General features: G+C 36.6%; 2 protein-coding genes across 2 annotated transcripts in view; one reads left to right on the plus strand and one right to left on the minus strand.

Moving 5' to 3' along the window:
* c15h11orf16 (chromosome 15 C11orf16 homolog) overlaps positions 1–27,502 on the minus strand; it is a 94,459-nt gene that overhangs the window by 21,456 nt on the left and 45,501 nt on the right. The gene's annotated exons all lie outside the window — the stretch shown is intronic.
* Positions 144–26,187, plus strand: swap70b (switching B cell complex subunit SWAP70b). Its single transcript, XM_055173921.2, has 12 exons — positions 144–301; positions 1,467–1,607; positions 5,754–5,927; positions 8,361–8,585; positions 10,955–11,101; positions 11,598–11,706; positions 13,452–13,633; positions 16,337–16,444; positions 18,024–18,190; positions 23,206–23,404; positions 23,563–23,659; positions 24,261–26,187. The coding sequence occupies exons 1-12, from the start codon at positions 200–202 to the stop codon at positions 24,377–24,379; spliced, it is 1,770 nt and encodes a 589-aa protein (XP_055029896.1). The 5' UTR covers positions 144–199; the 3' UTR covers positions 24,380–26,187.

Here is a 27,502-nt window from a genome sequence, read left to right on the forward strand (position 1 = left end):
CTCAGGACTTTGTATTGTGATGTCACGCATTCCTGCAAAGTCCTTCAGTGGAGCGCCACAAGCACGCGCTCGTCGCTAAGTGGTGCTCAAAGCACGATGACTGACTGTACTGAGGTCACGTGACCGAGCTATTGTAAAGCTTCATGAGAAAACGGTTCACATCAAGCGCGTTCACACGACACTCGGCAGTCTGGTAACTATGAACATGGGATTGAGGGACGAGCTCCTCAAGGCAATATGGCATGCGTTCACAGCACTGGATGTGGATAAAAGTGGAAAAGTATCTAAATCACAGTTAAAGGTTAGTTTGTGCTTTTAAATTAGTTAAATTGTTCCTAATAACCGGTGGCGAAATGTAAGCGTTGATTTAATAAAGAACGGAAACTCGAAGGTTAACCAAAACATTTAAACCCAAAAAGTTAGTTTAGTTTGGCTTTATTTAAAGTTGAAACTAAATGTAACAAAGTATAAAGCCAAGTGACTACATTTGCTTTGTTGAGGCAATAGTTGCCAGAGTTGTGTTACGGTTGAGTTATCTGCTAATAAGTAACGGCAACATCCTAAATATTTACGCTCCAACATGAAAAATACGTTAATTTTTACTATGTTTAAGGTTAAAAACACTAGATCTTTGAACTACACTTTACTATAATACTAAATACAAAAGTTATTTACTACAGTATTTACAACAGTATATCAATTCATCATAGTCAATACAACAGACTACAACAGTCATTACAACATATACAGTATACTAAATAATAAAGCGTGCTAATGTGAGTTGTTTATTTGAAATCCTTTCTAAACTAAATAATACTATTTATTTATACTAAATACTGTTTTATACTAAACTAATTTTCTGAAGTTGTCAAAAAAGTTGGATTGAATATGGTTACATATCTAGTTTTGATGAGAAAACCATATACAACAATCTACTTAAAGGGATAGTTCATCCAAAAATGAAAATCCCATTTACTCACTCTCATGTAGTTACAAACCTGTATAAATGTCTTTGTTCTGATAAACACAAAGGAATATATTTTGAGAAATGTTTGTAACCAAACCGTTCATGTATCCCATTTACTTCCATAGTATTCTTTTTTTCCTACCATGAAAGTAAATGGGGTCCACTGATGGTTTGGTTACAAACATTTCTCAAAATATATTCTTTCATGTTTATCAGAACAAATACATTTATGTGGGTTTGTAACTACATGAGGGTGAGTAAATAATGACAGAATTTTCATTTTTGGGTGAACTATCCCTTTAAATTCCACCAGCACAGTATTTTTCGGTATTTTTTAGCAAATAAATTGTAAAGAATATGCAAGCGATAATGTAAAATCTAGGTTTCCTATAAATATTGTGGGAAAAGGAAAGCTACAGTGACTTCCGTCTTCCGCTAAACGTCTAAACTTTGATTTAATACGGCGAAAGCTTCACAATCTTTTATTTGTATCCTTCAGGTGCTTTCTCATAACCTCTGCACAGTGATGAAGATCCCTCATGATCCTGTGGCTCTAGAGGAACACTTTAGGGATGATGATGAAGGTCCTGTTTCCAATCAGGGATACATGCCCTACCTGAACAGATTCATTCTGGATAAGGTGAGCATGTTGGTCCTATCAAGGCTATTTTGGTGGCACAGGGTTGTGGTTCAACATTCATATTATCGTATATTATGCGATTACATTTAATGGTAATTTGAATTAATATTTAAAGGTTGCTGCTATCTAAACAAGTGGTGACTAAAACAAGTGGTGTATTTTATTTATGTCAGCATGTGAATTTGCTAATGCCGCTTTTTTGTGGAGAGAAATGATGTTGAAATCAAGGAGGAATTGCTTTCTTCGCAATTTCTCATTTTCTTGTGCAAAAGGAAATCAAGCAGGGAAGAGAGTTGTTTCATAATGCACCACAAACCACTGCACTATTCTTGGTGTTAAGGAAAAATTTACTTGTAGCCAAGTGCTGTTGGCAGCGTTGTACCAACAATACCTCAAATTCCTAGAATGGAAAAACAGGTTATGCCATGTGCATATTTAACACGTGTTGGAAGTCTCATTGTCTGTAATGCTCTTTAGAGGAATTAATGTCACCAGTCACACATTGTTGACTTTCTCTGATCATGTTATGCTTTTAATTGTATGGTTGTGTGAGTGACCGATCACGCACTCCACCCTACAATGCAAAGAGACCCGCCTTTCCCATTTCCCTGCCTTCTATTCTTAATCTCTGCCAAGTTTCTTAATATATTGTCAGAGGGAAAAAACAAATGAACTTGCTATAGTTAGTTTTTTCACTTTCACATACACAAGCACACCAAATTTACTGAGATCAACCTTTGCGTTCACATTACATTTACTTACATCACATAAAGTCCTTAGTGTGGTTGTTCTCACAAATAAGCAAGCCACCTTTACACACTTATGTTTTAGTTTGTATGTTGTATACTATTGGATATTATTTTATAAATTTTTAGTCTTTGATTCCAGGAATGCATTGTCTATAACAGGAATCTCCAACCGTTTAGTGAGCAAGGGCTACCACGATGGATAAAACAAATCCGGAGGGCTACTTTTTGATATAGAAAACTTTCTTTTACTTGATTTTATTTTATTTTACTTGTTGATATGTTTTATCATTGTTTAAAATGTTAATATGTAATAAAAAAAAGAGGCTATTTGAGGCAAAAAGACATGAACTTGAACTCGTTTAAGCTCTAGCTGTGCACGTGCGCTATCTGTGGGTATGATGCACGTCGCGTCGTCGCCTAGCGCGTTAAATTTGTACTACAAACACCCCTCTGTCTCCGCCACTGCTTGCGCGCACCATGTTGGAGACCACTAAAAGTGCTCTGATATCAAATGAGGAACAAAACAAAAGACCAAAAATAGAGTGAGACTTTGAAAACTGGCTAGTGCTGTGAGTGTGACCCACTTCTTCTACATGTGTATTGTGGTTTTGAACTTTGTTCACATTCTGTGTTTAAATATATTTCTGTTATTATTGTTAAGCTGTATAGGCTGACTGTTATCCCAGGCAACCAATGTCGTACAAAGATGGGGTATTACCAAGTGTCTCGTTTTGCTCTGTGGTCTCCATTTCTCACATAATTCAACAATGTAAACTCACACATATACAATCTGTCATTCATTTATCTTCTTTCTAAGTAATTGTGTAATTAATGGGAGGATATGAGGATCTCAGATGCAAAAGCCACTAAACGCCACATCCATAAAAAATAAGATTATGATACTAACTTATTATGTGTCCATCAAATACCTTCATTCAGAAATACTGCATTGTGGGCAGAATCTGTTAAAAGCCACATCAACTTTTTAGCAAAGTCCTCTAAAGCTGCACTCACACTACAGGATTTTTGAAATAATACGGGAGACGCTTTTTGATTTTGGCTCAATCATTAAAAAAATATTTGAGTTTGATTAATTATATTTTTACACAAGCAACACACACATCTCTGCTACAAATTAACATTTGAAGTTTGTTTCTAGTACTTACTATTTTTGGACAATTACACCAAACGTGACAGAAGTGCAAACTTTACAACTTACCCCATAGGTGGGGTTCATTGTAACAGGCAGGGGGTTAGTTGTAACACTTGCTAAAAATTAAGTTTGCAAGCAAATATTACAATACTATTTTGTCTATATACTTGAAGTGGATATTGTTTATATATCTGTCTATAATAGACATGTATCCACACTGTATTCATTCATCCAGCCCTTTACTAACAATATTTCAATTGTAAATGGTTAGAAATGTCTAAATATGTGAGAAAAAGCAGCACAATTATGACAAAACATTTTTTTATATGTGACACAGTCTGTAATAATAACCATACTACAGTTTCAAAATCTAATTCTGAGATAATGAGCATCAAAGTCTGATTTTAGCCATTCATTTCATTATGATTTCAATCTTTGACGTGACCTTATTCAATCAATATTAAAGATAAGAACAAAAATAAATGTGACACACGATTTTTGATAAGACAGGCACATTTATTTTGTTGGCAGCCAGCAATCATTCATGTGTGGCTTTTTTAAAACAACAGCAAGAGTTACGCTAACATTAGCGGTTTTCATATCGTAAGTGCTGAGGGGTAAGTTGTAACACAGCGTTACAATTAACCCCGCTGATTGAAAATATTTTCAAGCCGACGAAAAAAATCGCTAAGAGCTGCAGACATATTTCAAAACAATGCTATGTTTTAGTCAACAAGACACTGATTAATAAGACATAGCATTGGATTTGGTATCTTACACACCCAACTTAGAAACCGGAAAAAAAAACATATGATGAAAAAATTTACTTACATGCCACCAAAACACCCGTCCATCAATAACTCTCTGGAAAACATTATACATTTCCAATAATTTGCTGGAGATCATATTTTGGCAGCGTGAAAAAAATAACGCTCAACCTTGTGCAGCAATGTAAAATGTGTCTGTGTTACAACTAACCCCCGTTAGTTTTTGCCCCGCGCACCCCTAACTAAATATCAAACATGTTTGATAGACATACCAATAAAATGACTAAAGTGACATTTGTTTCATATATCTGGGTTTCATGTTTGTTTTCATGATTTAAAACATAACATAACATAATTATTCTATTGCACATTTCCCTGTTGGAAGAATTAAACACTCTGTGTAAATGCATGAAATGCCACCCAAAATGCACGTGCCACCTCTGCAGGGCACATAAATAATTTAACTTTGCTAAATAATTGAATTATCACATAGAGAACTGATTGCAGCATATAGGCTACCACATTGTCAGAATCCACACCGTCTTACTCATCCCAAACGTTCCCTACCGTAAAACATGAGCCTTTATCATCCTTCGAGTCAGAGAAACCATAAAGCGGTTATTCAGAGGCCTGATAAAGTCTATTTATGAAAGTGACGGACCCCAAGCTCCACTGAATACAAATGAACAGCTTCATCTGGTGTAGAACAGAAGCTCCACTGGTCACTCAGGTCTCCACAAGGCCCCTATTGTACGTCTCCAGAAGAAAGCCTGGGCACGATGGGAGGTGCATGTGTGAGTCAGAGATGTAATCTGGCACACATAGTTGCAAAGTAAAGCTGTTGTTGCAAATCAAACATGCTTTCAGCACTGCAACCGAGACTGTTGTACATGTTTGCAATGGTGGATTATAGTGTTGTCTGGTCTATAAATAGCCCTTTGTGTGAATAGTGATGGCTAACTAGATTATGCTTGCAGCTCTGCTTCTTGTGGTTAGGTTTTGTTGAGTTTGTAACAAGTTACAGTACTCTATTCAAAAATGATAGAACATGTAACACTTAAGTTGATAATGTGAGGCAACAGCAGTTTAAATTCTGCTGTTGTTATCACAATGTAAATTAAATCAATTAGGTGTAGAGAACAGCAGACCAATAAAACTTCCGTGCTTTATGAATAATTAACTATAATGATGTAATCTAGGATTTTAGACATTAAGTTTGCATTTCAGCTTTGCAGTTTCCCAACCGAATGTTGATGCAAAACTGTGCCCAGAATGCCCCAAAAAGTATCCATGGGAACTCTAGTTAAGTACTGGAGGGGAAAATGTGTCTTATTTGTACTGCTGTGTGTGCCTTGAATAGCTTTCAGCCTTTTCTTCTCTTGTAAACAACATTGTCCTGTCCTGTCCATTTTGATCTGTTGTTTGTTATCGTCGTATTATTATACACAAAGTCTTACGGATATATTTTTCATCGCAGGTCCAGGACAACTTCGATCGAATGGACTTTAACAAGATGTGCTGGACTCTCTCTGCCAGAAAGAACCTCAACAGAAACCACCTGCTTATCTCCGATGATGACGCTTTTAAGATCTGGTGCATTTTTAACTTCCTGTCTGAGGAGAGATATCCATTGGTCATGGTCACAGAAGAGGTAAGAGGAAGTACTTCGGTTTGTTCTCACGAAATTATCCATTAGTCCTCATTTTAAAGCCATTGTGTCTAGTGCAAGTTAATCAAAACAAACCAGACCGCTTGATTGGACATCGTGGGGTCACATGGGAGGAAAACCAGTGCGGGCCTCATGTGATTCTTAGTCATTGATTGTAGTTTCAGTCATGCATACTGAAAGTCATATTTCCTAGATTCATTACAGACATGAATAGTTTGGCTATTGAATCTCAAGCCCTACATTACTTGTAATTTAAAAGATAACATGTTTTTAATATTGTATTTCCTATTTCTGTAATCCTATAACACATTAATCTAAAATAAACATTCGCTGGTACTTCTTTTTTTTTGGCACACCCAACATTTGTGATCAGTATCTTAAAGAGGAAGTTGTCAGCCTGATCTGTGGCAATATAACCACTGATCTATATAAATGACTGGACTGCGCATGACGTCACAATTGTAAAGCCACCGTGCCGCCATATTGGTATGCCCAAACACGAATGAATAGGAGTTATGAGATTTTATTGATAAAACACTACTTTATCAGTCTCTGTTTTTATATTCGAAGTGTCACTATTTATTATTACAATGCAAACGTCATAAGCATGACAAAGGTGTTCATTCTAAAATCTAAAAATCATGCTTTATGTACCGTATGTGAATGCAATAATTTGCTGGTTTTGTCATTTTGTTATACAGTATTGTTTTGTTCATGCAGTAAAATATGTTAAAGGTGCAGTGTGAAAAGTTTAGTGGCCTCTAGTGGTGAGGTTGCAAATTGCAACCAACAGCTCAGTTCACAGCTCACCCCTTGCTTTTGAAACGCATAGAGAAGCTACGGTAGCCGCGAAAGGACAAACATGTCATCATTTAAAACAAGTTTGTCCGTTAAGAGCTTCTGTAGAAACATGGCGGCACAAAATGGCGACTTCCATATAAGGGGACCCTCAGTGTATGTAGGTAAAAACGTCTCATTCTAAGGTAATAAAACAATACAGTTCATTATTAAAGGTCTTTATACACCACTGATAATATAGTTTTTCATATTATTTTGCATTTCTGTCAAGAGATTCTGCTAAAAATTACACACTGCACCTTTAACGCATATTTTGAAACAGTTAGGATAACGTTTTAAAACGTGGTTAAACTAACATTTGATGCATGCAGCAATATAAAAACAACACCCAATTTCGATGCCGCTGTGCTTATAAAAATGTTATTCAGAGAAATAACACTGACTGTGTAGGCTTTCAATATAACTTTATTTACACATCTGTGTTATTACAACAGTATACAGCAGACACTCACCTTAAAGGCGGAGTCCATGATGTTTGAAAGCCAATGTTGATATTTGAAATCACCTAAACAAACACGCCCCTACCCCAATAGAATCTGGACCTTCTGTTGATATACCCGCCCCACACATACGCAACCCGGCATTTGATTTGATTTGATTGGCTATAAGTGTGTTTTGGTAGTCGGCCCGTTTCCTTTTCCAACGCGTTTTTCAAACATCGTGGACTCCGCCTTTAACGCAGTGGTAGCCGATGACTTCTTTTTTTCGAGGGCGCACGATGCGAAGTTCATCACAACATGTATGTAGCATCATGTGTGTGGTTCGTCATTTCAAAATATGTGTTTGGCGCGTCAAGTTAACATATGTGCATCACGTGTCTTGTCAAAATAAGTGCCTGCTGCACACGCGTCTAAAGGGTTTATAATAAAAGAGACGCTTGCGTTTGCCAGATACTCGCATAATCTCATGCGTAATCAAAGTTTACTGTTAAGGGAGTGTCTTGCGTGTATTTTGTGAACGTGAGTGTCTCTTTTATCATAAACGGTTTTGACGCATGCGCAGCAGGCACTCATTTCATGGTTTACATGACGCAACAAACATATATTTTGAAAACACAAGCAACACTCCGAACACATATTTTGAATTTGCGGCACTCGGAAGAGCAGTCACGATCCGCCACTGCCTCAAGGTTGTAGGTCTATAAATCTCTTATCCTGCCCGATTTTAACATAAACATTGCAAATAACATCAGAAGTAACAATTAATTTACGTACACAGATCCTTTACACTTTAAACCGGGTGAATTTACATCATGATTTTGAACGTAAGCCAATGACGGCCTTTTCCGATTAGGTATACCAAGATGGCCGCTCGAACTCTGCGCTGGCTTCACCTCTTGCTGTTACGTTAGCATTCCATGCGCAATCCAGTCATTTATATAGATCAGTGGATATAACTCATTATTTAGAATTAAGTTTTAAACTATGATATTCTTTTGTTAGTCAATCTGTGGTTTTCAGGAGTACACGAATTGCATTTTTTTGTCAAACAACGCAGTCTTATCTAAACATGGCATTAAAAGAGTTTGAGATGGTGTGTTTATGTCCTCTCTTTTAGATAGAGTATTTCCTTCGTAAGCTTACAGAGGCCATGGGCGGCAGCTGGATTGAGGAGAAGTTTGAAGAATACAAGGTGCAGCTAAGCAACAAACAGTGTCTAAGCGTATGGCAACTGATTGAACTGGTGGGCAAGGGTCACTTTAGTAAAGGCATGGACCGCCAGACCCTTTCCATGGGCATCAATGAAGTGTTCCAGGAACTTATTCTGGATATGCTCAAACAGGTAAAAGCTGTATGCCAAAAACTATATCTATGTAAATGAGATTTTTAGCACAATTTTGATCACTTACATTTATGCATTTGGCAGACCTTTTTATCCAAACCATATATTTTTTTACCAGTATCTGTGTTCCCTCTTTTGCTCTGTAAACAAAATGGTCTGCCACTGAGTTATCAGGTATACTCTTTAAAGTTAGTTTTTTTCTCATTTGGTGCTTGGCAAGTGTCAGTTCTAGATCCTGATCCTGCATACATTTAAATAAATTCTAAACATTTAAATAAATTATACATTCACAACAGTATACCTTGAATGACAGGCGAAGCAGAGTGCCTCTCTTTGCCAATTCTTGCCAAACCTGTTAATTAATACTCAATTTCCTCATACTCAGTCATGATAAGTTACACCTGGAATGCATTCACTGTGTATGTGGTTTTGAAACCCTTGTAAATGTAATGATGTATCTATCAGCAATATTATCTGCTGACTAAGTTTAAATGTCTCTGTGGATTTCTGGGATCTGAGGACAGTATGAATAAAACACACTGGCACTTGTTTTCTGTTTTGACTGTGACTGAAAAAGAGAGAGATTGGTGCCAAGGCCAGCTGCATACGCACAGACAGGAACAGATACAGATTAACTAAGTCATAGGAAACCAATACTTCAAAAGGGTGTATTACTTACATGTGGTGAAATGCGGATTTAAATAAAGAGAACCAAACTCAGACCCGCCCTTAAAGTGGACCAATAGGTGAACCAAGTCAAAAAGGACAGATTTCTCTTTACGTTCACACTGTCTCTGTCCGTAAAAGAGGACTCGGATCCATTTTTGCTCCATTAGTCAATTTTCTTTTAAAAAATCCAGATAATTTACTCACCACTATGTCATCCAAAATGTTGATGTTTTTCTTTGTTCTGTCGAGAAGAAATTATGTTTTTTGAGGAAAATCATTCCAGGATTTTTCTCATTTTAATGGACTTTAATGGACCCCAATACTTAACAGTTTTAATGCAGTTTAATATTGCAGTTTCAAAGGACTCTAAACAATCTCAAATGAGGCATAAGGGTCTTATCTAGCGAAACGGTTAAAAAATATGCACTTTTAAACCACAACTTCTCGTCTTCCTCCGGTCCTGTGACACGCCAGCGCGACCTCATGTAATACTTCATCACATCAAGAGGTCACGGATGACGTATGCAAAACTACGCCCCAGTGTTAACAAGTGTGGAGAAAGAGGACCGTTTCGACGTTGTTGTATGTTGAATGATACTAATTAATGTCTTTGTGTCAGTTTATTGTTTAAAATGGTCTGCAAATGTGCGTTTTATATATGTAACACGTGACCTTTCCACGCCATTACGCAATTACATAAGATTGCGCTGGCTCGTCACACAGCCGGAGGAAGAAAAGAAGTTGTGGTTTAAAAGTGCATATTTTTTTATTTTTCTTGCCAAAAATGACAATCATTTTACTAGATAAGACCCTTATGCCTCGTTTGGGATCGTTTGGAGTCCTTTGGGGCTGCGTTGAAGCTGCAATTTTGAACTGCATTGGAGCTGTTGAGTTTTGGGGTCCATTAAAGTCCATTGGAATGAGAAAAATCCTGGAATGTTTTACTCAAAAACACAATTTCTTCTCGACTGAACAAAGAAAGACATCAACAGTCTAGATGACACGGTGGTGAGCACACCATCTGGATTTTTTAAAGAAAATTGACTAATCCTTTAAGCAGTAATAGGGTCTCAGACCTCTTTATGTTCACACTTATTTTTTAAACCAACATCAAGAAACATTTACAATAGTTTTATTATAGTAAAAGTGTAGTAACCATGTTGTTGACACATTAAGTACTGTTTATATTACCACAGTTTTACTACAAATACCGCAGTGAAACCACGGAAGCACGTGCTTCAATCATTTCAAATTGCGTTGATGCTGTATCTCATCATTGTCTGTTCAAGCTCTTTACAGCCTCACACAATTCAAATATATATTGCGCTTCATTTGTGCATGCAGCTCTTCACACATACTGAACTTATTGGGACAGATGGGAAAAAACAAGTGAGCCTGGGGCGGTTTGTGTTCACACCGCACGGAGTCTGAGACCATTTGGTGTGTTTACATATGGGCCAGAAACCCAACGAACTGCGCTTAGACCCCTAAAAGGACCAAGTGTTAAAAGACCTTTAAATACTCTGAAGTCATGAGTCAGCATGGAGAATTCAAAGATTTTTGGTGCATGTCTCAATAACTCATGGATAATTTAAGGATAACAATTCACAGTTCTTTCCATTTCCTGGGTCTATAAGCAGTATTTTCTGTATGTATCTGTCAACATGTGACTTGTAATTTTTTCGTATCATCTTTTACAGGGCTACATGTTGAAGAAGGGCCATAGAAGGAAGAACTGGACAGAACGATGGTTCCTCTTGAAACCCAGCATGATTTCATACTATGTTAGCGAAGATCTTACAGAGAAGAAAGGAGACATACTACTAGATGGAAACTGTTGTGTTGAGGCAAGTTATATTTTTTAATCATTTTTAAAATGTATCTGTAATAGGGGTGGGCCGATCCGATATTCTGTATCGATATCAGCGCGATATTGGTGAAAATGGCTGGATCGAATATTGTAAAAGTCGGTGAGTACAATCCACTGCGATACCAACATCATGGCAACATGCTGTAAAGGGCGGCAAGTAACCGTAGCTAAGCATAAGCAATAGATTAGACCTGTCCGGAGGTACTTTTTTATGTTTATCATACTTAAGTTATGGTTTATTTCACACATTTACTTTACATTTTTATGGCTAACAAATGTGTTATTTGCTTACACATTAATTGATTAAAAGAACGATAGAGATGGTATTGGATCCGGATTGGTATTGACACATACTAAAGGTTGTGGTATAGACATCGGTATCAGACATGAAAAAGTGGTATCGGTCCAGCCCTAGCTGTAATTTATAACGCCTTAAAACATGTTTTCTGATGACCTCACACATTCCTCTACAGTCTTTACCGGATAAGGAAGGGAAGAAGTGTCTTTTCTACATCAAGTGTTCAGACAAAAGCTTTGAGATCAGTGCCTCAGATAAGAAGAAAAAACAAGAGTGGATTCAAGGTGGGATGGACATATTTACATGATTCATTCTGATGCAGTTTCTACAAACCTAAAAACACATCAGCTATTTAAAGGTTTGGATACACTTGTCTAGAACCACTTTCAGACAGCACAGTAATCCCAGAAAATTCCCATAAAATTGCCAGTTCTGTGTGAAGCAAACAAGTCCCATAATTGATAAAGGGACCTTGTAAAATTGCCGTAACATTCCAGAATGCTTCCCGTGTGAACAAACAGAAACAATGCTGTAAGGGACATGTCATAGTGAGGACTAGGGTTGAGCGATAAACCGGTAGACATGATTAACCGGTATAAATTTGTCAACCGGTAGAGATTTTAGACTATCGTCTCTATTGAGGTTACGCGCCCACGTCACGCTCCGGTGCGCGTGGTCGCGAAAACGTACACGTATTTAAGCACCGCAGTTTTAAAACAAGTTATTTTAAGCCATTGAAACACAAACAACAGATCTACTGTATATGCGTGCGTTCTTTCTGTGTGTGAGGAGCGCGCAAGTTGCGCAACCGCTGTTCGTTAAGCTTGTGAGCATTTTTCCCGCTTTATTGGCCTTACATACATATATGCATAAAAATTCCTGTCGTTGCAAGTATCATCATAAACACGACCATTTAGAGGTTAAGAGAAAGTGAACAGCTTAAAGAGAAAACGCATGTGTAACAGTATATTGGATCCGGTCTTAAAGGGGAAGTTACCTAATTTTGCTCCTGTCTGTCACTCATGTTTATGAGAAAAATCTGCTTTTGACTAAATCACTTTTCTACCTTAAAGGCGGAGTCCACGATGTTTGAAAAACACTTTGGAAAATTAGACGGGCTGACTACCAAAACACACTTATAGCCAATCAAATCAAATCAAATGCCGGGTTGCGTATGTGTGGGGCGGGTCTATCAACAGAAGGTCCAGATTCTATTAGGGTAGGGGCGTGTTTGTTTATGTGATTTCAAATATCAACATTGTCTTTCAAACATCATGGACTCCGCCTTTAAATAAAAAAAATACATACATACATAATTATTTATTATCATTCCTTTATCATTGACTGTTTATCTTCAGAGAGCTTGAATTTAGTTTGTTTTTATCTTCTTTTTATGCTTGTATAAGGTTTTTGTGATATGGTATTAAAGGTTTTAATAATAGAAAAACCTTATTAAAACATTTAAAAAACTCTACCGTTTTATATATATATATATATATATATATATATATATATATATATATATATATATATATATATATATATATATATATATATATATATATATATATATATATATATATATATATATCTCGTTATAATGATATAAAATGAATCCTATTGTGATAGAAGAAGATATCGCCCACCCCTAGTGAGGACGCATGCATGTGTCATTGCAACAAGAAGCTTTTAGACAAAAGGGTTTTAAATGCAGATCAACTTTCATGACGAAAAGAACAGCACGTCATGCGCTAGTTTATGATCGAATCAGAAATAAACATGCATGTGTGTGGTGAGAAATCACGGATAGTAAGGCAAACTTAAGACACTGCAGAATAAATCCACCAAGTGCACGATTGCATGTGATGGCAGTTTGAATGAACCAAAATCAAATAATCTGTTTGTGATTTATAATACTTCAATATAAATTCTTAATATACACTTTGTTACAAAACTTTCAATAACATTTTTAACAGTTAATTTGGACTGGTTAATCTTAATCTCAATTCTGTCCTTTTTCCCTACTCAGCTATTCAGACTTGTATCACGCTACTAAAGGTGGGACGTCCAGCTCCCCATCATGAGGCGCGACAAAAACGACGCGAGATGCGGCAAAAGCAACAGGCCGAACAGGAGGAGCTTGAGCTGAGGATGCGAGAACTGCAAACAGCCAATGAAAACAAACAGAGAGAGCTGGAGGCCTTGAGGAAGGTCTGTGAATTTCTACAAAAACAGCAGCTGTCCTTACACTCCCACTATGTTTTGAGACACTCAGACAAACAAATGTCTTCATCTAACCTTTTGTTTTATTGGAAAACTTAAAGTTCTATCACATCCCTGTCTTTATATATGATTCATATATTTTAGCTACTTTGACATTATAAATATATTTAAAGTGTAAACTCTTGGTCTTGTAGAAAGCCTAATATTTAGTCATACTTATAAAAAGGTATTCCAACATTTGTGTTTAAAAGGCTACTTTAAAAGCTACAAACATACACCGTTTGAACCAGCGAAACAGGAACTGCATCTATGTGAAACTGACCATTAATGAAACATTGCTTGTTTCCCCAGGAACCCATACTGGTTTTTTGTAATCTCATTCGACAATTCATGAATTTGAGTTTCACTGCAACCTCCAGTCTTGCTTTCAAGTGTCACACCTCCTGTTTTATTTATAACCTCGGTAGAAACCAGTCGCTAAAATCAGATTAGCTGTAGTATGTTGTTTCACACCCTGTTAAGAGGTGCGGATTGGATGAAAAGGTCAGGGTGTGTGAGATTTTGGGGGTTGGGTGTTTGGACAACTGCTGGTTTCAGATTTAACCCCTCTTAACCTTTCTTTATTCCATATCTCGTTATCCTGATTATCTTTTCCGGTTGACTGTTTTAATATTGTTAAATTAGGATTTAGATAGACTTAACTCTAATGAGATCAACAAGTGGATTTATGTCGGTACGATAAGAACAACTATGATGCAGATTTATCATAATGGCAAACACTTAATGTTAAAGGATTAATCAATTTTCTTTAAAAAAAATCCTAATAATTTACTCACCACAATGTCATCCAAAATGTTGATGTCTTTTTTTGTTCAGTTGAGAAGAAATTATGCTTTTTCAGGAAAACATTCCAGGATTTTTCTCATTTTAATGGACTTTAATGGACCCCAATACTTAACAGTTTTAATGCCATTTAAAATTGCCTTTTCAAAGGACTCCAAACGATCCCAAACGAGGCACAAGGGTCCCATCCAGCGAAACGACCGTCAACTTTGGCAAGAAAAATATAAAATATGCACTTTTAAACCTCAACTTCTCCGACTGTGTGACGAGCCAGCGCAACCTCATGTAATTGAGTAATGACGTCGAAAGGTCACGTGTTACATTTATAAGACACACATTTGCGGACCATTTTAAACAATAAACTGACACAAAGACATTAATTAGTATCATTCGACATACAAAAACTTCGGAATGGTCCTCTTTTTCCACACTTGTAAACACTTGGGTGTAGTTTCGATACGCTATCCGTAACCTCTTGACGTGATGACGTAATTGTCGCTCTGGCGTGTCACACGATCGGAGGAAGACGAGAAGTTGTGGTTTAAAAGTGCATATTTTTTATTTTTCGTGCCAAAAATGACAATCGTTTCGCTAGATAAGACCCTTATGCCTCGTTTGAGATCATTTAGAGTCTATGAATTTTAAACTACAACTGTTAAGTATTGAGGTCCATTAAAGTCCATTAAAATGAGAAAAATCCTTGAATGTTTTCCTCAAAAAAAAAAAAATTCTTTTCGACTGAACAAAGAAAGACATCAACATTTTGGATGACATGATGGTGAGTAAATCATCTGGATATTTTTTTTTTTTTTAAGAAAATTGACTAATCCTTTAAACAAATGCACACAGTTGTTGTGTTGTGTGCTGTCAATAGATTTCCGGGTCACATGAGTAAGGGTCCATGAGTCATAATGACATGGCATGACATGTTTGTTAGTTAATGTATTAGTTAACAATAAATTCGTACATGCATTAGTACATTTCGAGTCATTGACTTAAATATTGAGAAAACACTGTACACTCCAATTTGTGCAGCAATTGGATTTGCATTTGTTTATGCTTACAGATTTCCAAGCAATCCTAAATTAAATGCACAGATAAACCAATAATTCAACTAACTAAAACACTAAGACAAAACAATAACTGCAAAAACCACTCTGACAGCTGGTAAACAGTATATTACACACATGGACACAATTCCTTTAGACTAAGAGAAAAGCAGTCGGATACAGTACAGACAGTGTTAACTGAGAATAATAATTTGATTTATAGGGTTCACAAGTTCCCATTGTCCAATCTGATTGTGTCTAAACTGTTGTCTGAATAGAGAACAGTCCTCTATTGATGTTTCAGTGCCTCTCCCCCGTCCTCTAATATAGAGTGGGACAATAGGTGCCTGGAGAGAGAGATAGTGAGGGTCATTCCCAATCCATGCTGAAACAATACCTGCCCTGTCACTCAGCTCGGCCACCTGGGTTCTCACACTGACCTGCAATGTTGGTCGTGCTATTCACAGGAACCATCATCTGACAACAACTAAATAGATGGGATAAGAACAGTCAGCTGTGTTAACAGAGGATATGGTTCATTTATGATGAACTTCCACTGTAATAGGTGTATAAATCCACAGTTCTGCTGTGGCATTAACATTAGGAAGGTGTCTAATGTCGAAAAACTGAAAGATGAGGTGGGACACAATATTAAAAGGGTTTGGCTGTGATGGATGAGTCTTTAGTTGAGTTTAGTGAGTGCTTATGCATGTATCATTTACAGTCAACGTATAAAATCTGGTTCAGTATGGCATGTTATTTATTTTAAGCCAATTTATGTTTTCTTTGTTTTTGACAGAAACTGGAGGATGCTGCAACGAATGCAGCAGAAGAGGAGCACAGACGTCTGCAGACCCAGAACGAGCTGCAGGATCTTTACAGGGGCGAAATGGAGAAAGAGAAAATGGTACTTGTTTGGGCTGTAACCTGTAGCAGGGCTGCTGGTTAGGACTGTTTTAGCAGTTTGGGTATTTACATGACTTCTATATCTGCATATTGGCAATGATATAGGAAGTACACTTTAATATAAGTTCTGCTTTTTACTGCAGTAACACAACGGGCTTATGATTGTGTATTTATGTGTGCAGAAAATATTCTCTCACAGATTCTCTAATTTACAGATTTGTACACATAAACAGTTCTTACCCTCTTGTTGTGTGGGTAAAGTTTGTACATTTTAAAGGGCACCTATTTCATTGCTAAAACAACGTTATTTCGTGTATTTGGTATAATACAATGTGTTCGCGTGGTGTATGGTTAAAAACCTCAAGTGTGAGCCACAAAGTTTAACAGTCCTTCTCAGGAATATAATTTATGGACATGTGTGGCTAGTGTGAAACCACAATGCGATCACGCTGCTTGCGCCCCTTATACGCAATAGCTCTGGCTCTCAATGACCCAATTCTGGAAAGCCTGATATTTAAAATTATGATTTCAAGTGTGCACACTAGTTTTGTACACACTTAGGCTGGGAACACACCAAAAGATAATATTTGGCTGATTTTGGGCCGATTTCATTGTAATTATGTGTTTATGGCTTATTGGTGTGTTTTAAATTATGTGTGCTGCGCAGATCATTTGACGTTGCAATAAATAACCTCAAGAGGGATTGAAAGGGAACATATCATGAAAATCTGACTTTTTTGTGTTTAAGTGCTATAAATGGGTTCCTAGTGTTCTATCAACCTAGAAAATTAGAAAAAATATCAACCCATTAACTTAGTTTTGGTAAACCATTCTCTGCAAGCTTTTGAAAAAATAAGTCATTGAAATTTGGCTCCCCTTGTGATGTCAGAAGGGGATAATACCGCCACTTAATCTGCACTATCCAACCACAGCACTGCCATTTAGTGCAGAGATCAGCTCATTTGCATTTAAAAGATCACACCCCAAAATTGCACATTTTGCTTACACCTACAAAGTGACAATTTTAACATGCTATAATCAATTATATAATCAATGTGGTACTTTGAGCTAAAACTTCACATACGTACTCCGGGGACACCAAAGATGTATTTAACATCTTAAAAAAGTATTTTGAAAGGCCCCCTTTAAAAGCATATTAGAAGTCCAATCACTCTTGTGCTGCTTTTATTTCATAAACCAATCGTTCCGGCCAACTCGCATGATGTCAAACATACAATCTGTATGTATTTGTGCTACGCATATAGTCTTTTACAGTGACAGCTAAAGTTGTGCATTCTGGCACACTTGACTGTTCCCTGAATCAAAGGGAACTGTACCCGAGCCCACCTCTGCAAAGTGTACCAGGGTACGCTTATGCATTACCGCACCCTGGTACAATAGGGAGCCATCACACTAGCCAGTCAAACCGTACTTTGGTGTCAAATGTACTCGGGTACGGTTAATAATGATAAGTGCACCCTAAGCCCCAATCAGTATTTCACTTTTCTCTCATTTAAACTTTCTGAACAACAGTATTTAATATAACAGTACATTTTAAAATAGCAATTTGTATTTTACAGGTTCGCCAGCAAATGGAAGAACAGGTGGCTCAAAAGTCCAGTGAGTTAGAGCAATACCTGCAGCGTGTGCGTGAACTGGAGACTATGTTCCACAGCTTAGAGGAAGCACTAGAGGAGGAAAAACAGGCCAGGCAAGACGAGGAAATTGTCAGAAAACTCCAAGCCAGGTACACTAAGAATATCATGGATCTTTATTTTAAAAAGTAGGTGACTTCCTGAATACACTAGCTGTGTTAAAGTTATAGGCCTAAGGAAATGCAAGCAAATGAACAGACTAATGTCACTAAACACCATCTCTGTCCATTAACCCAACATTTAAATGACTAAAAATGTAGGCTATCTCTGAAACTTTATTTAAATAATGATTAATTTGTTTTCATACTATATTTGTATTGCTACGTTATGTATTCATTTACATAGGCCTACTGAGAAAATGCCATATATAAATATGCAATGCCTTCTGTATGGCATTTATTTTGTACAGTTACAGGAGCACAAATGCTACGGGCTCACTTTTACTTCAAGACACCGCATTGACCGAGGGTCCGTGTACATTTGCACCAGACAATGCAAACAAGCCTAGACAACGTGCTTTATATTAAATTAAATGATTTTCGTTTTACAAATTAATATTTGGCTGTAGATGTATTGTCTTAATAATTTAATCATAAAGGGAAAGACGTGTAACGTTAGCTTACCTTGCGTTTTACCTCATTGCTCTTCATTCTGCATTTACAAATAAATAAATAAGCCCACTGAATTTGTTTTTTAAACGGTCATATTTATAAAAAAGCAACAATATATGTAACATTAATAATAGCAATATAGATATTTACTTGGCACTACAATCATGATATATTAAGACGGTAAAACCGCATATGCGCTAGCACGAAAAATCACTGCCAGTGAAATTTCTTCACCGCCACAGCACTAGACCTATATTGCAATTTCGGAATGCAGTAACATAAATAGAAAAGAACAGAAATTCCAGGCTGTTTTCTGCACTTAAGCCAATATCTTGCTGTATTCTTCTTGTTTTATTTTTGTGTACATTCTGCCACAACGAAAGGTAGCCTACTTCATCCTCACAGGTGTGAAAATGCGTACGTCAGAATTCGTCAAGTCGTACAGTAAAATCTTGTCGTGACTCGTGTGTGACTGCGTATGAATAATTTTCGCATAAACTCACTCGTGTCGTGTGCGAGAGCTCACAACGTTCCGACCGTCAGAATTCGCACCATGTACGCCCAGCTTTAGAGGTTTTGCATTAACCAGGGTTCTTGCAGGTTTCAGCAAGTTAAATTTAAGACCTTTTTAAGACCTTTTAAGACCATTATGAGTAAAATTTAAGACCAACAAGACACATTACTAGAAGCATTCAAATTATCTCAGAAATTCTTAAAACGTTCTATTTTTATTGATTCAGTTATAGAAAAATATAAAATGAACGCAGTTTTAAAACAGATAATCAAAATACATGGAAATACATTATGCTTAACTCTATTAGAACGCGATTGTTGGCGCCGACAAATATTAGATCAGTTAGTATGGTCAGCTGCTGGTTTGTGCCTAGTTTTACACTGCCTCATACAACTAAGCTTTAAAATGCATCACACTCTGTAGTACGTAAGCTTATAGGGGAGGTTTCCCAGACATGGATAAGAGCTTTCCAAACTTGAAAACAATTTGCACTGACATATCTGAAAATACATCAAAATTCACACAAGTAATGGTTTTAGTTAGGCATGTTTATTTAAACTAGTTATACGTCATAATTAAACTAAGGCCTAGTCCTGGTTTAAGCTAATCCCTGCCCGGGAAACCACCCCATAATGTTTAATGTACAACTGGCTGTGTGCTGTGTATATATCTTGTGCCTGTTTATAAATATACAAAGAACAAAAGATCACTTTCAATTATTATTAATCCCTAAAAGCATTAATATATGCATTTTATTAATACAAGTTATTAATAAATTAATGTATTGCATTTAATTGAATACAGAATCACAGAGCCAAAAAACACTCCACCCATACGATTTATGCATAAATATGCACTATATACTGCCATCAGGTTTAATAGCCTCTCTAATTACACAATAACGGATGAATCTGCATTAAGAAAATTAAATTTTCTTCTTTTTTCAGGTTTAATAGCCTCTCTAATTACACAATAACGGATGAATCTGCATTAAGAAAATGAAATTTACCATTAAAAGGCTGTTTGATATGTGTTGCTAACGTTATCCACTAAGACCGTTTCTCAATCCGAAGGCTGTAGCCTCCGAAGGGTCGAATTTATTATTTCAGAAATGTTCTTATTTCAGAATATTAACTTTGAAATTAACTTTAAAATATTGATTATTATTCTTAGTTAATCGTTAATTGTTGTAATATGCTTATGACTTGCGAATGTAATGCTCAGTTAACTTAAATAAACCAGGCGATGCCGTATGCAGCAGCCTGCCTATGCGAAAGGGCTCTGATCTACCGCTGTTCATTTAACCGTAACTCCTGAAGCATTTGCGCAATCAAAAAGTTTGAATTGTTCCTAAAAGACAATTGCACTTTTTTGAAATATATGGCTAATTACGGTACTTTCTTGCTTTCCGTCTGCCAATCGCTGCTGTTTGTGAAGAGCTGATGGGAAAGTGCGTTAGGTTCAAGTGCATCGCAGCAAAGAGCAATATTAAGGTCTAAAATATAAAACTGTGTAACACTAAAGTTGACACGCTGTTGGTGGCTCGTGACTCGATGGCCCGACTGTTTAAGTTGATTTTCAATAAAGCAGCATTGATTTTTGTTCGCTTCTGTGTCCTCTATGTTTCAGAACCTGGCAAATGCTCGGGTAAGCCACCGGCTTATAAATTACCCCGAAAAAGATTTTTGCCTATACAGAACTAAGTTTAAGGATTGTTTCTCCCCAAACCCACAGTAAACAGTCAGATCACAACACCTGAAATATAGCTTATGGCACGATTTGCGTGGATTATGACAAAGGGCGGAACGTTTCTTTTTAGAGACCCACCATCATACACTTTCTGCCTCCGCCACTGATTAAGTTAGTTCTTCAGCGTTTTAAATTACTATTTTATTTTCTGCGGACAACGCTTTTTGGGCTTGAAAAGAGGTAAGAAATTTAAGACTTGGGTAAATTAAATATAAGACCTGGGATAAAAATCTGTGTGTTTTTAAGACTTTTTAAGGCCTTAAATTTAACATTCTGAATTTTAGACTTTTTAAGACTTTTTAAGACCCCGCGGGAACCCTGATTAACTGATGGTCATTATTATGTTGTTAAATTGTGATTTTAACATGCAGTTTTAGAAATCCCCATTCAAATACTTTAGTAACTGAAACTAAAATAGACTAAAATAACTGAATGACTAAAATAACTGCCCGCTGCTTCCCAATAACAGCTTCCAAGGAGGAACTTTGAATATAGTCTGTAAATAATTCAACACCTCTATTGTATTAGAGTAGTACAACAATGTGTGATGACTTGTTATTAGAAAGAATATCTCCTAGTCTCCTAGTTCCTCACAAATCCTGGTTGATGCAGGTAGACACTGGATGATTGGCGTCTATGAACCAAGTTGTGGTCTGATCTGCTCAGAAGTGTAAAATCAACATGGCTATGTTTCAGTTGAAAAATTACAAAACTTTACAATGTAGTAGTTTCATCATGTTACACAGAATAAAGACATTCGGTACAAGCCTGTTTCCTGTCGGTGAGGAAAGTCTGAGTAACGTCACAAACACATGAGGATGTCTGACAGTTCAAGTCTGCAGTTCCTGTTCTCTGTCTCACCCAACATAACGCCATTTCTCTTCCTGTGTTTGTGCTGACCCATCACCAGCTCATCACTTTACCCAAAAACCTGACACAATGGTAATTACTGAGGGAATTTTTCAGATCATTTATGCATCTTGTACAATGCCTACAAATGCCATTCAAAAACTTTATAATAAATAAAACATTTATGTGTGTATAATACCATCTATTTTAGGTTACGTGTCGTTTTGTATACCCTATAAGTTTCCTAAAGGGTCCAGTGTGGGGTTTTAGAGGCATCTAGTAGTGAGATTTTACACTACTGTAGTGAGATTTTTCACCCCTCAATTTCGAAACGCATAGTAAAGCTACGGTAGCCGCTACAGGACAAACACGTCATTGAGACAACGTAGGGATGAAATTTGCTTTGTAGAACAGTTTGTCTCTTTAGGGATACTGTAGAAACATGGCGGCGACTTCCATGTAAGGAGACCTGCGGTGTATGTAGATAACAACGGCTCATAGGTAATAAGAACAATACAGGTTTATATACACAACTGATAATATAGTATATTATATTGTATTTCTGCAATATAAAAAGTCCCACATCGCACCTTTAAAGGTTACTATTCATCATAATCTTGCTATTCAATCAACAAACTAATTTATATGACATTATAGGCAGTGGCGGCTGGTTAATAGGGTTCGCTGGGGCGCCACCCCCTTAAAGGAGCATTTCTCCCATAGACACATTAATCTTTATTGAAAGTGTGTCATATTTGTAGTCGAAATGTAACATACATTTAGAATTTGGTGCCTATTTGACTGAGAAAAGGGGTGTTTGTAGTCTCACCCTCTCAACAAAGACATTGGACTTCCTTCTTTCAATGATGCTAAATGATGATTTTTACATCATTGAAAGAAGGAAGTGCAACACTAAAATCTGTATTTATCCTGTCTCAGCGGCAACTGAGGAAATGATGCACGGCCATTCAAAAACATGATTGGGGTTCTAACTATACAAAGCTTAATGCAAATGGGTAAAGTGTCCCTTTAAAGTTGGCCAGAGAGGAAAGCTACTTTAGCATGTTACCAAAAAGTTAAATATATGGTGCAAATTAATACCAAATAAAATAATTTAGGTGTACTATTTCACTGTTAGTCATATTATAATTTATAAAAAAATAATAAAAACTGTATTTCATTGTGTGTGTGTGTATGTGTCATATATATGTTTGGGCACCACCCAAACGAGTGTGTATGTAGATCAGTAAACTTGTTAAAAGCATGTGACTTGAGGCTGAGCTCTAATTGGCTTTTTTCAGATAATCTTTGGGGCGCAGCACATTTATTAAACTCATATAAAAATATTTAGGAAATGATTCATGTTCAACTTTGTATGCTGCAGGCTTTTAGAGGAGGAGGTATCTAAGCGTGCAGAGCTGGAGCAAATACACTTGTATCAACAACAGACCATTTCTCAGACCCAGGCAGAAAAGCAGGAACTGGAACGAGAAAGACTGGCAAAGGAGAGCGCGCTGCAGGCTGCCATGCACCAACTGCAGCAGCTAGAGGCTGACAGGCAGGGTGCACTGGAGCAATATGAAGTAAGAGACTGAATAATTATAGATGTATAAGCTGGTTTGTGACCTCAAGTGCTCAGGAAATGATTCTGTGTTGGCTGCCATCCAGTGGCCGTATGCTGCAATGCAACCAAAACATTGCTGTCACTGATAGCACCTTTATTCTGTGTATGCTTGAACAGGAGGTGATGAAGAAACTTGCAGATGCTGCGAATAATACAAAGAGCTGGAAGGACAAGGTGGCCCAGCATGAGGGTCTCATACGGCTCATTCAGCCAGGTGACATCTTGCATAACATCTCATACTTAGCTATTTCATACAAACGACTCTAAAATTAACTGTGGATTGTAATGTTGGTCTGTATTGTGGGTAACACTTTACAATAAGATTCCATTCATTAACAAAACTGTTAACCACTGGTGGCTGGTGACTTCTTTTGCAAGGGCGCACAATGCAAAACTTGTCACAACATGTATTTAGCATGGCATGTGTGTGGCTCGTCATGTCAAAATATGTCATGTTAACTTATGTCATTTCAAAATACGTGTCTGCTTCAGATGCTTCGAAGGGTTTGTGATAACAGAAATGCTAACATTTGCCAGATACTCGCTTAATCTCATGTGTAATCACAGTTTAGTGTTAAGTTAGTCTCTTGCGAGTATTTTGTAAATGTGAGCGTCTTTTTGATCATAAACCCTTGCGTGTGCAGCAGGCATGTATTTGATATAATGCATGATGCACATGGTTCACATGATGTAAAAAAGTGTTTGTATATTATGTGTAGTTGTGTTGTAACACTACAGTACTCATTTAAAATAATATATAGGTTTTGTTCATGCGGGATAAATCTGATTTAGTATTATTGTATATTTTTCTTCAGGACCTAAATTCCCTCAGAAGATCACTAATTGGGGACCCGCGTCATTCACAGATACAGAACTGAGCTTGAGAGAGAAAGACTGGCAGGAAAAGAAAAGCAAGTCTGCCTCCACCCAGTAGTGCCCTCCATGTGCCCCGTTAAAGCCACAATATGTAAGATTTTTGTATTAAAATATCCAAAAACCACTTGCACAGTTTTAATATTTAATGCACTCATGTACTTACATTATCCCAAAAGTTCCCAAATGGTCGCATTTTAAGTGGCTTAATATCTGCGTTATCCTCAGTTTCTGGTTGTGGAAACACAACACGACTGGACACGGAAGTGGCGGATATACAACACCTAACACACAGCCGTTGTGCCTTGCAGCTATTTCCAGGGTTCCCATGGGTCCTTGAAATCCTTGAAAGTTTGTGAATCTGGGGGATTTTTTTACATAGTTGTGTTAGACACATGAAAACGTCTCTGGTTACCTATGTAACTGTTGTTCCCTGAGAAGGGAACGAGACGCTGCATCTCCCTTGCCATACTTCCTGCGTCCCTGTTACGCCGCCTTTGGCAATATTTCACATAGCGATATACTTCCTGTCTCCTGCGTCACCCTGTCTTTGTCGTTAAGACTCACCATTGAATTTGATATACACATTCAGACGCACTTACCCCTGGAGGCGTCCCCAAAGTGTCACTGCAGTGACGCAGCACAAGTTCCATCAAAAGGGAACTGTAACAATGCATCTTAAAAGGTAACACGATGTAACCTTGCCCCCACTTGAAATGTGTCCCCATATTTAGTCCTTGAATTTGAGGGTATTGGACCTGGAAAGTCATTAAAAGGTCCTTGAATTTGGGAACCCTGTAATTCATTATGTAAGAAATAATTGACGAATGGGTCGTTGAATTTTTCGAAAATAATGCCCACCCAAGGTGATAATGCAGCATATAATTCCGCCCTTGAACACCCTTGAAACATCTCTCAACCAATCAGAATAAAGCATTCAACAGCCTCGTGGCATAAGATGTCATAATATAATGTGATTAGATGCACAGGTAATAAAACATTAATGCATTACCTCATCTGTGAACATGATTAATGATTGATTGTGAAATAGCGACCTCTAGTGGTGAACATCTATGTATTGTGGCTTTAACACACATTTACAATAGACAGAATCACAAGTGAAGTACACTGCCTCTGCGGGGTTAGTCTTTAAACACACTAAAAACAAAATTGTATGTAGGCCTACATGACTTTACATAGGGTAAAGTGTAGTCTGGCCTAATCTAAAGATGATGTATCATTCCAAACTGTACTATAACATTCCGGTGTCATTTTTCCACTGCACTGAAGGGATTTTATACATTTGACGTTTTTGTATGCTGTTTCACATTATGTGAATATTTTCATTTAGGTGCCAAAGTAATGGCAGATGTTTTTGTACCCATAGTTTATAAGTAAACTTTATTAATGTCAAACGTCTAAAAATGAGGACATAACTCCACTGACAAGGTAGTATATTTTTTCAAAGAACGTGTTATTCACTTATGAGGCATTGTAATCTCTAATTTAACAAAACATTTTCAGCAGTTTAAAAAAGCATCAAACATTTTTCAAATTAATCTTTAGTCTAATACAGTGTGCAGAACAGACTAATGATTTTTATATATAATTTATACGTTTTTATTTTATTTTATTCAAAAAATTGTAAATATTTCATCAGATGTTACCTTAATGAAAAGTAAGGTTCTCACTAAAGGAGACATAATTGCAGTATTAACTAATGATGCAAATGAAGTTATTAACAAATTGTTTTAAATGAAACAGTTTATGTGTATCTTTTTGGGATTTATCAGTAATGGTCAACATTGTAATAGTTTGCTCTGTTTGCTTAACTAATGCCCAGATTAAAGACTTGAGACTTGTAATTGATTCATTATTTTCTTATTATAGAGTCTCCTGTCTGTGCACAAATCAAGGAACGTTTTTTAGGAGGTGCCTTATTAGTTACTGGCCACTAGGGGTCTCTTAAACACCACACAAAACACTGATTAAACTGATTCTTGAAGAGCTGATACTCTTTTTTGCATTAAACAGAGACATGGATATTAACAGAAATGTTTAAAAATTGTTTTTAAAAAATCATATTTTTGGTGGTGCATTAAAACCAAAATTACAGGTGGTGAAAAATTAAACCAGAATTGAAAGCTGAATTCCAATATGATTTTCATGATGTTTTCAATATCACTAAAGCTTAACAACATATGATAAACAGTGAAACTGATGCACGACAGAGAGCTTATTTATGAATTCACATTTTTATGTAATTTAAATAAGCTGCTCTCCGAACAATGATAAACAACATATGTTATAGCTTATGTGGTTTCTGAAAGTCAATGGGAGGTGGAGACCTTTACTTTGTGATGCAGAGGTCTTTAAACTGGCGTGTGCATAAATGTGTTCCTGATCAAGCGTGACACGAGGCTATTAAAAGGTTGGCCACCTCTCAGTCCACCATGCTCTCTGAGGATATGATAATTGGATTCCTGACACACTCACACTTTCCATAAACTATTTCTGTCTATAAGCGATTAAATATTGCTTAGTCTAAACAATCAACACACGAATTTAGTTTCGAATTGGTGGAGTTAAATTGAGGTTTCATTTCTAAATGGTAAGCAATGAATTCAGATAATGAGTATGCAATTTCTCATTAAACAAGGTTTGTACTTTCTGTACGGCATGGATTCATTAAAACAAGACTGAAATTGTGATGCATAATTAACTATATGGACATATTGATGCTCTTAGTATTAATGGTGACATAAGGGTTCATTTGAGTCAAAGTTAGGCATTTTTTGGTGAAACTTTTTCTGTTAATGAAAAAGTGCATTAGTACCTCTAAATTAGTCAATCTAAATTCTTAAAAAATGAAGAAAAAAAGGTTAGAAAGGGACAAACTCAGCCATTGGGTTAAATTGACACAGAAAATGTTTATTTTTGCCCTAAAAATGTGTTAAAACAATCCAGCATGTTGGGTTAAAACAACCAAGCATAGGTTAATTTACATCCCAATGGGTTGGATTCGTCCTTTTTTGACCCAAGTATAGGTTGAAAATAACCCAGCATATTTTAGAGTGTATTATTTATAGAATTTATAAATAAAAACCAAGGTAAGTTTTTCTATTCACACTGAATAAAACCAAGAATAAAATCTATAGATGATTTTAAATTTACTATAACAATG

This window comes from Misgurnus anguillicaudatus, chromosome 15 (assembly GCF_027580225.2).
Source record: "Misgurnus anguillicaudatus chromosome 15, ASM2758022v2, whole genome shotgun sequence".
Lineage (NCBI taxonomy): Eukaryota > Metazoa > Chordata > Actinopteri > Cypriniformes > Cobitidae > Misgurnus > Misgurnus anguillicaudatus.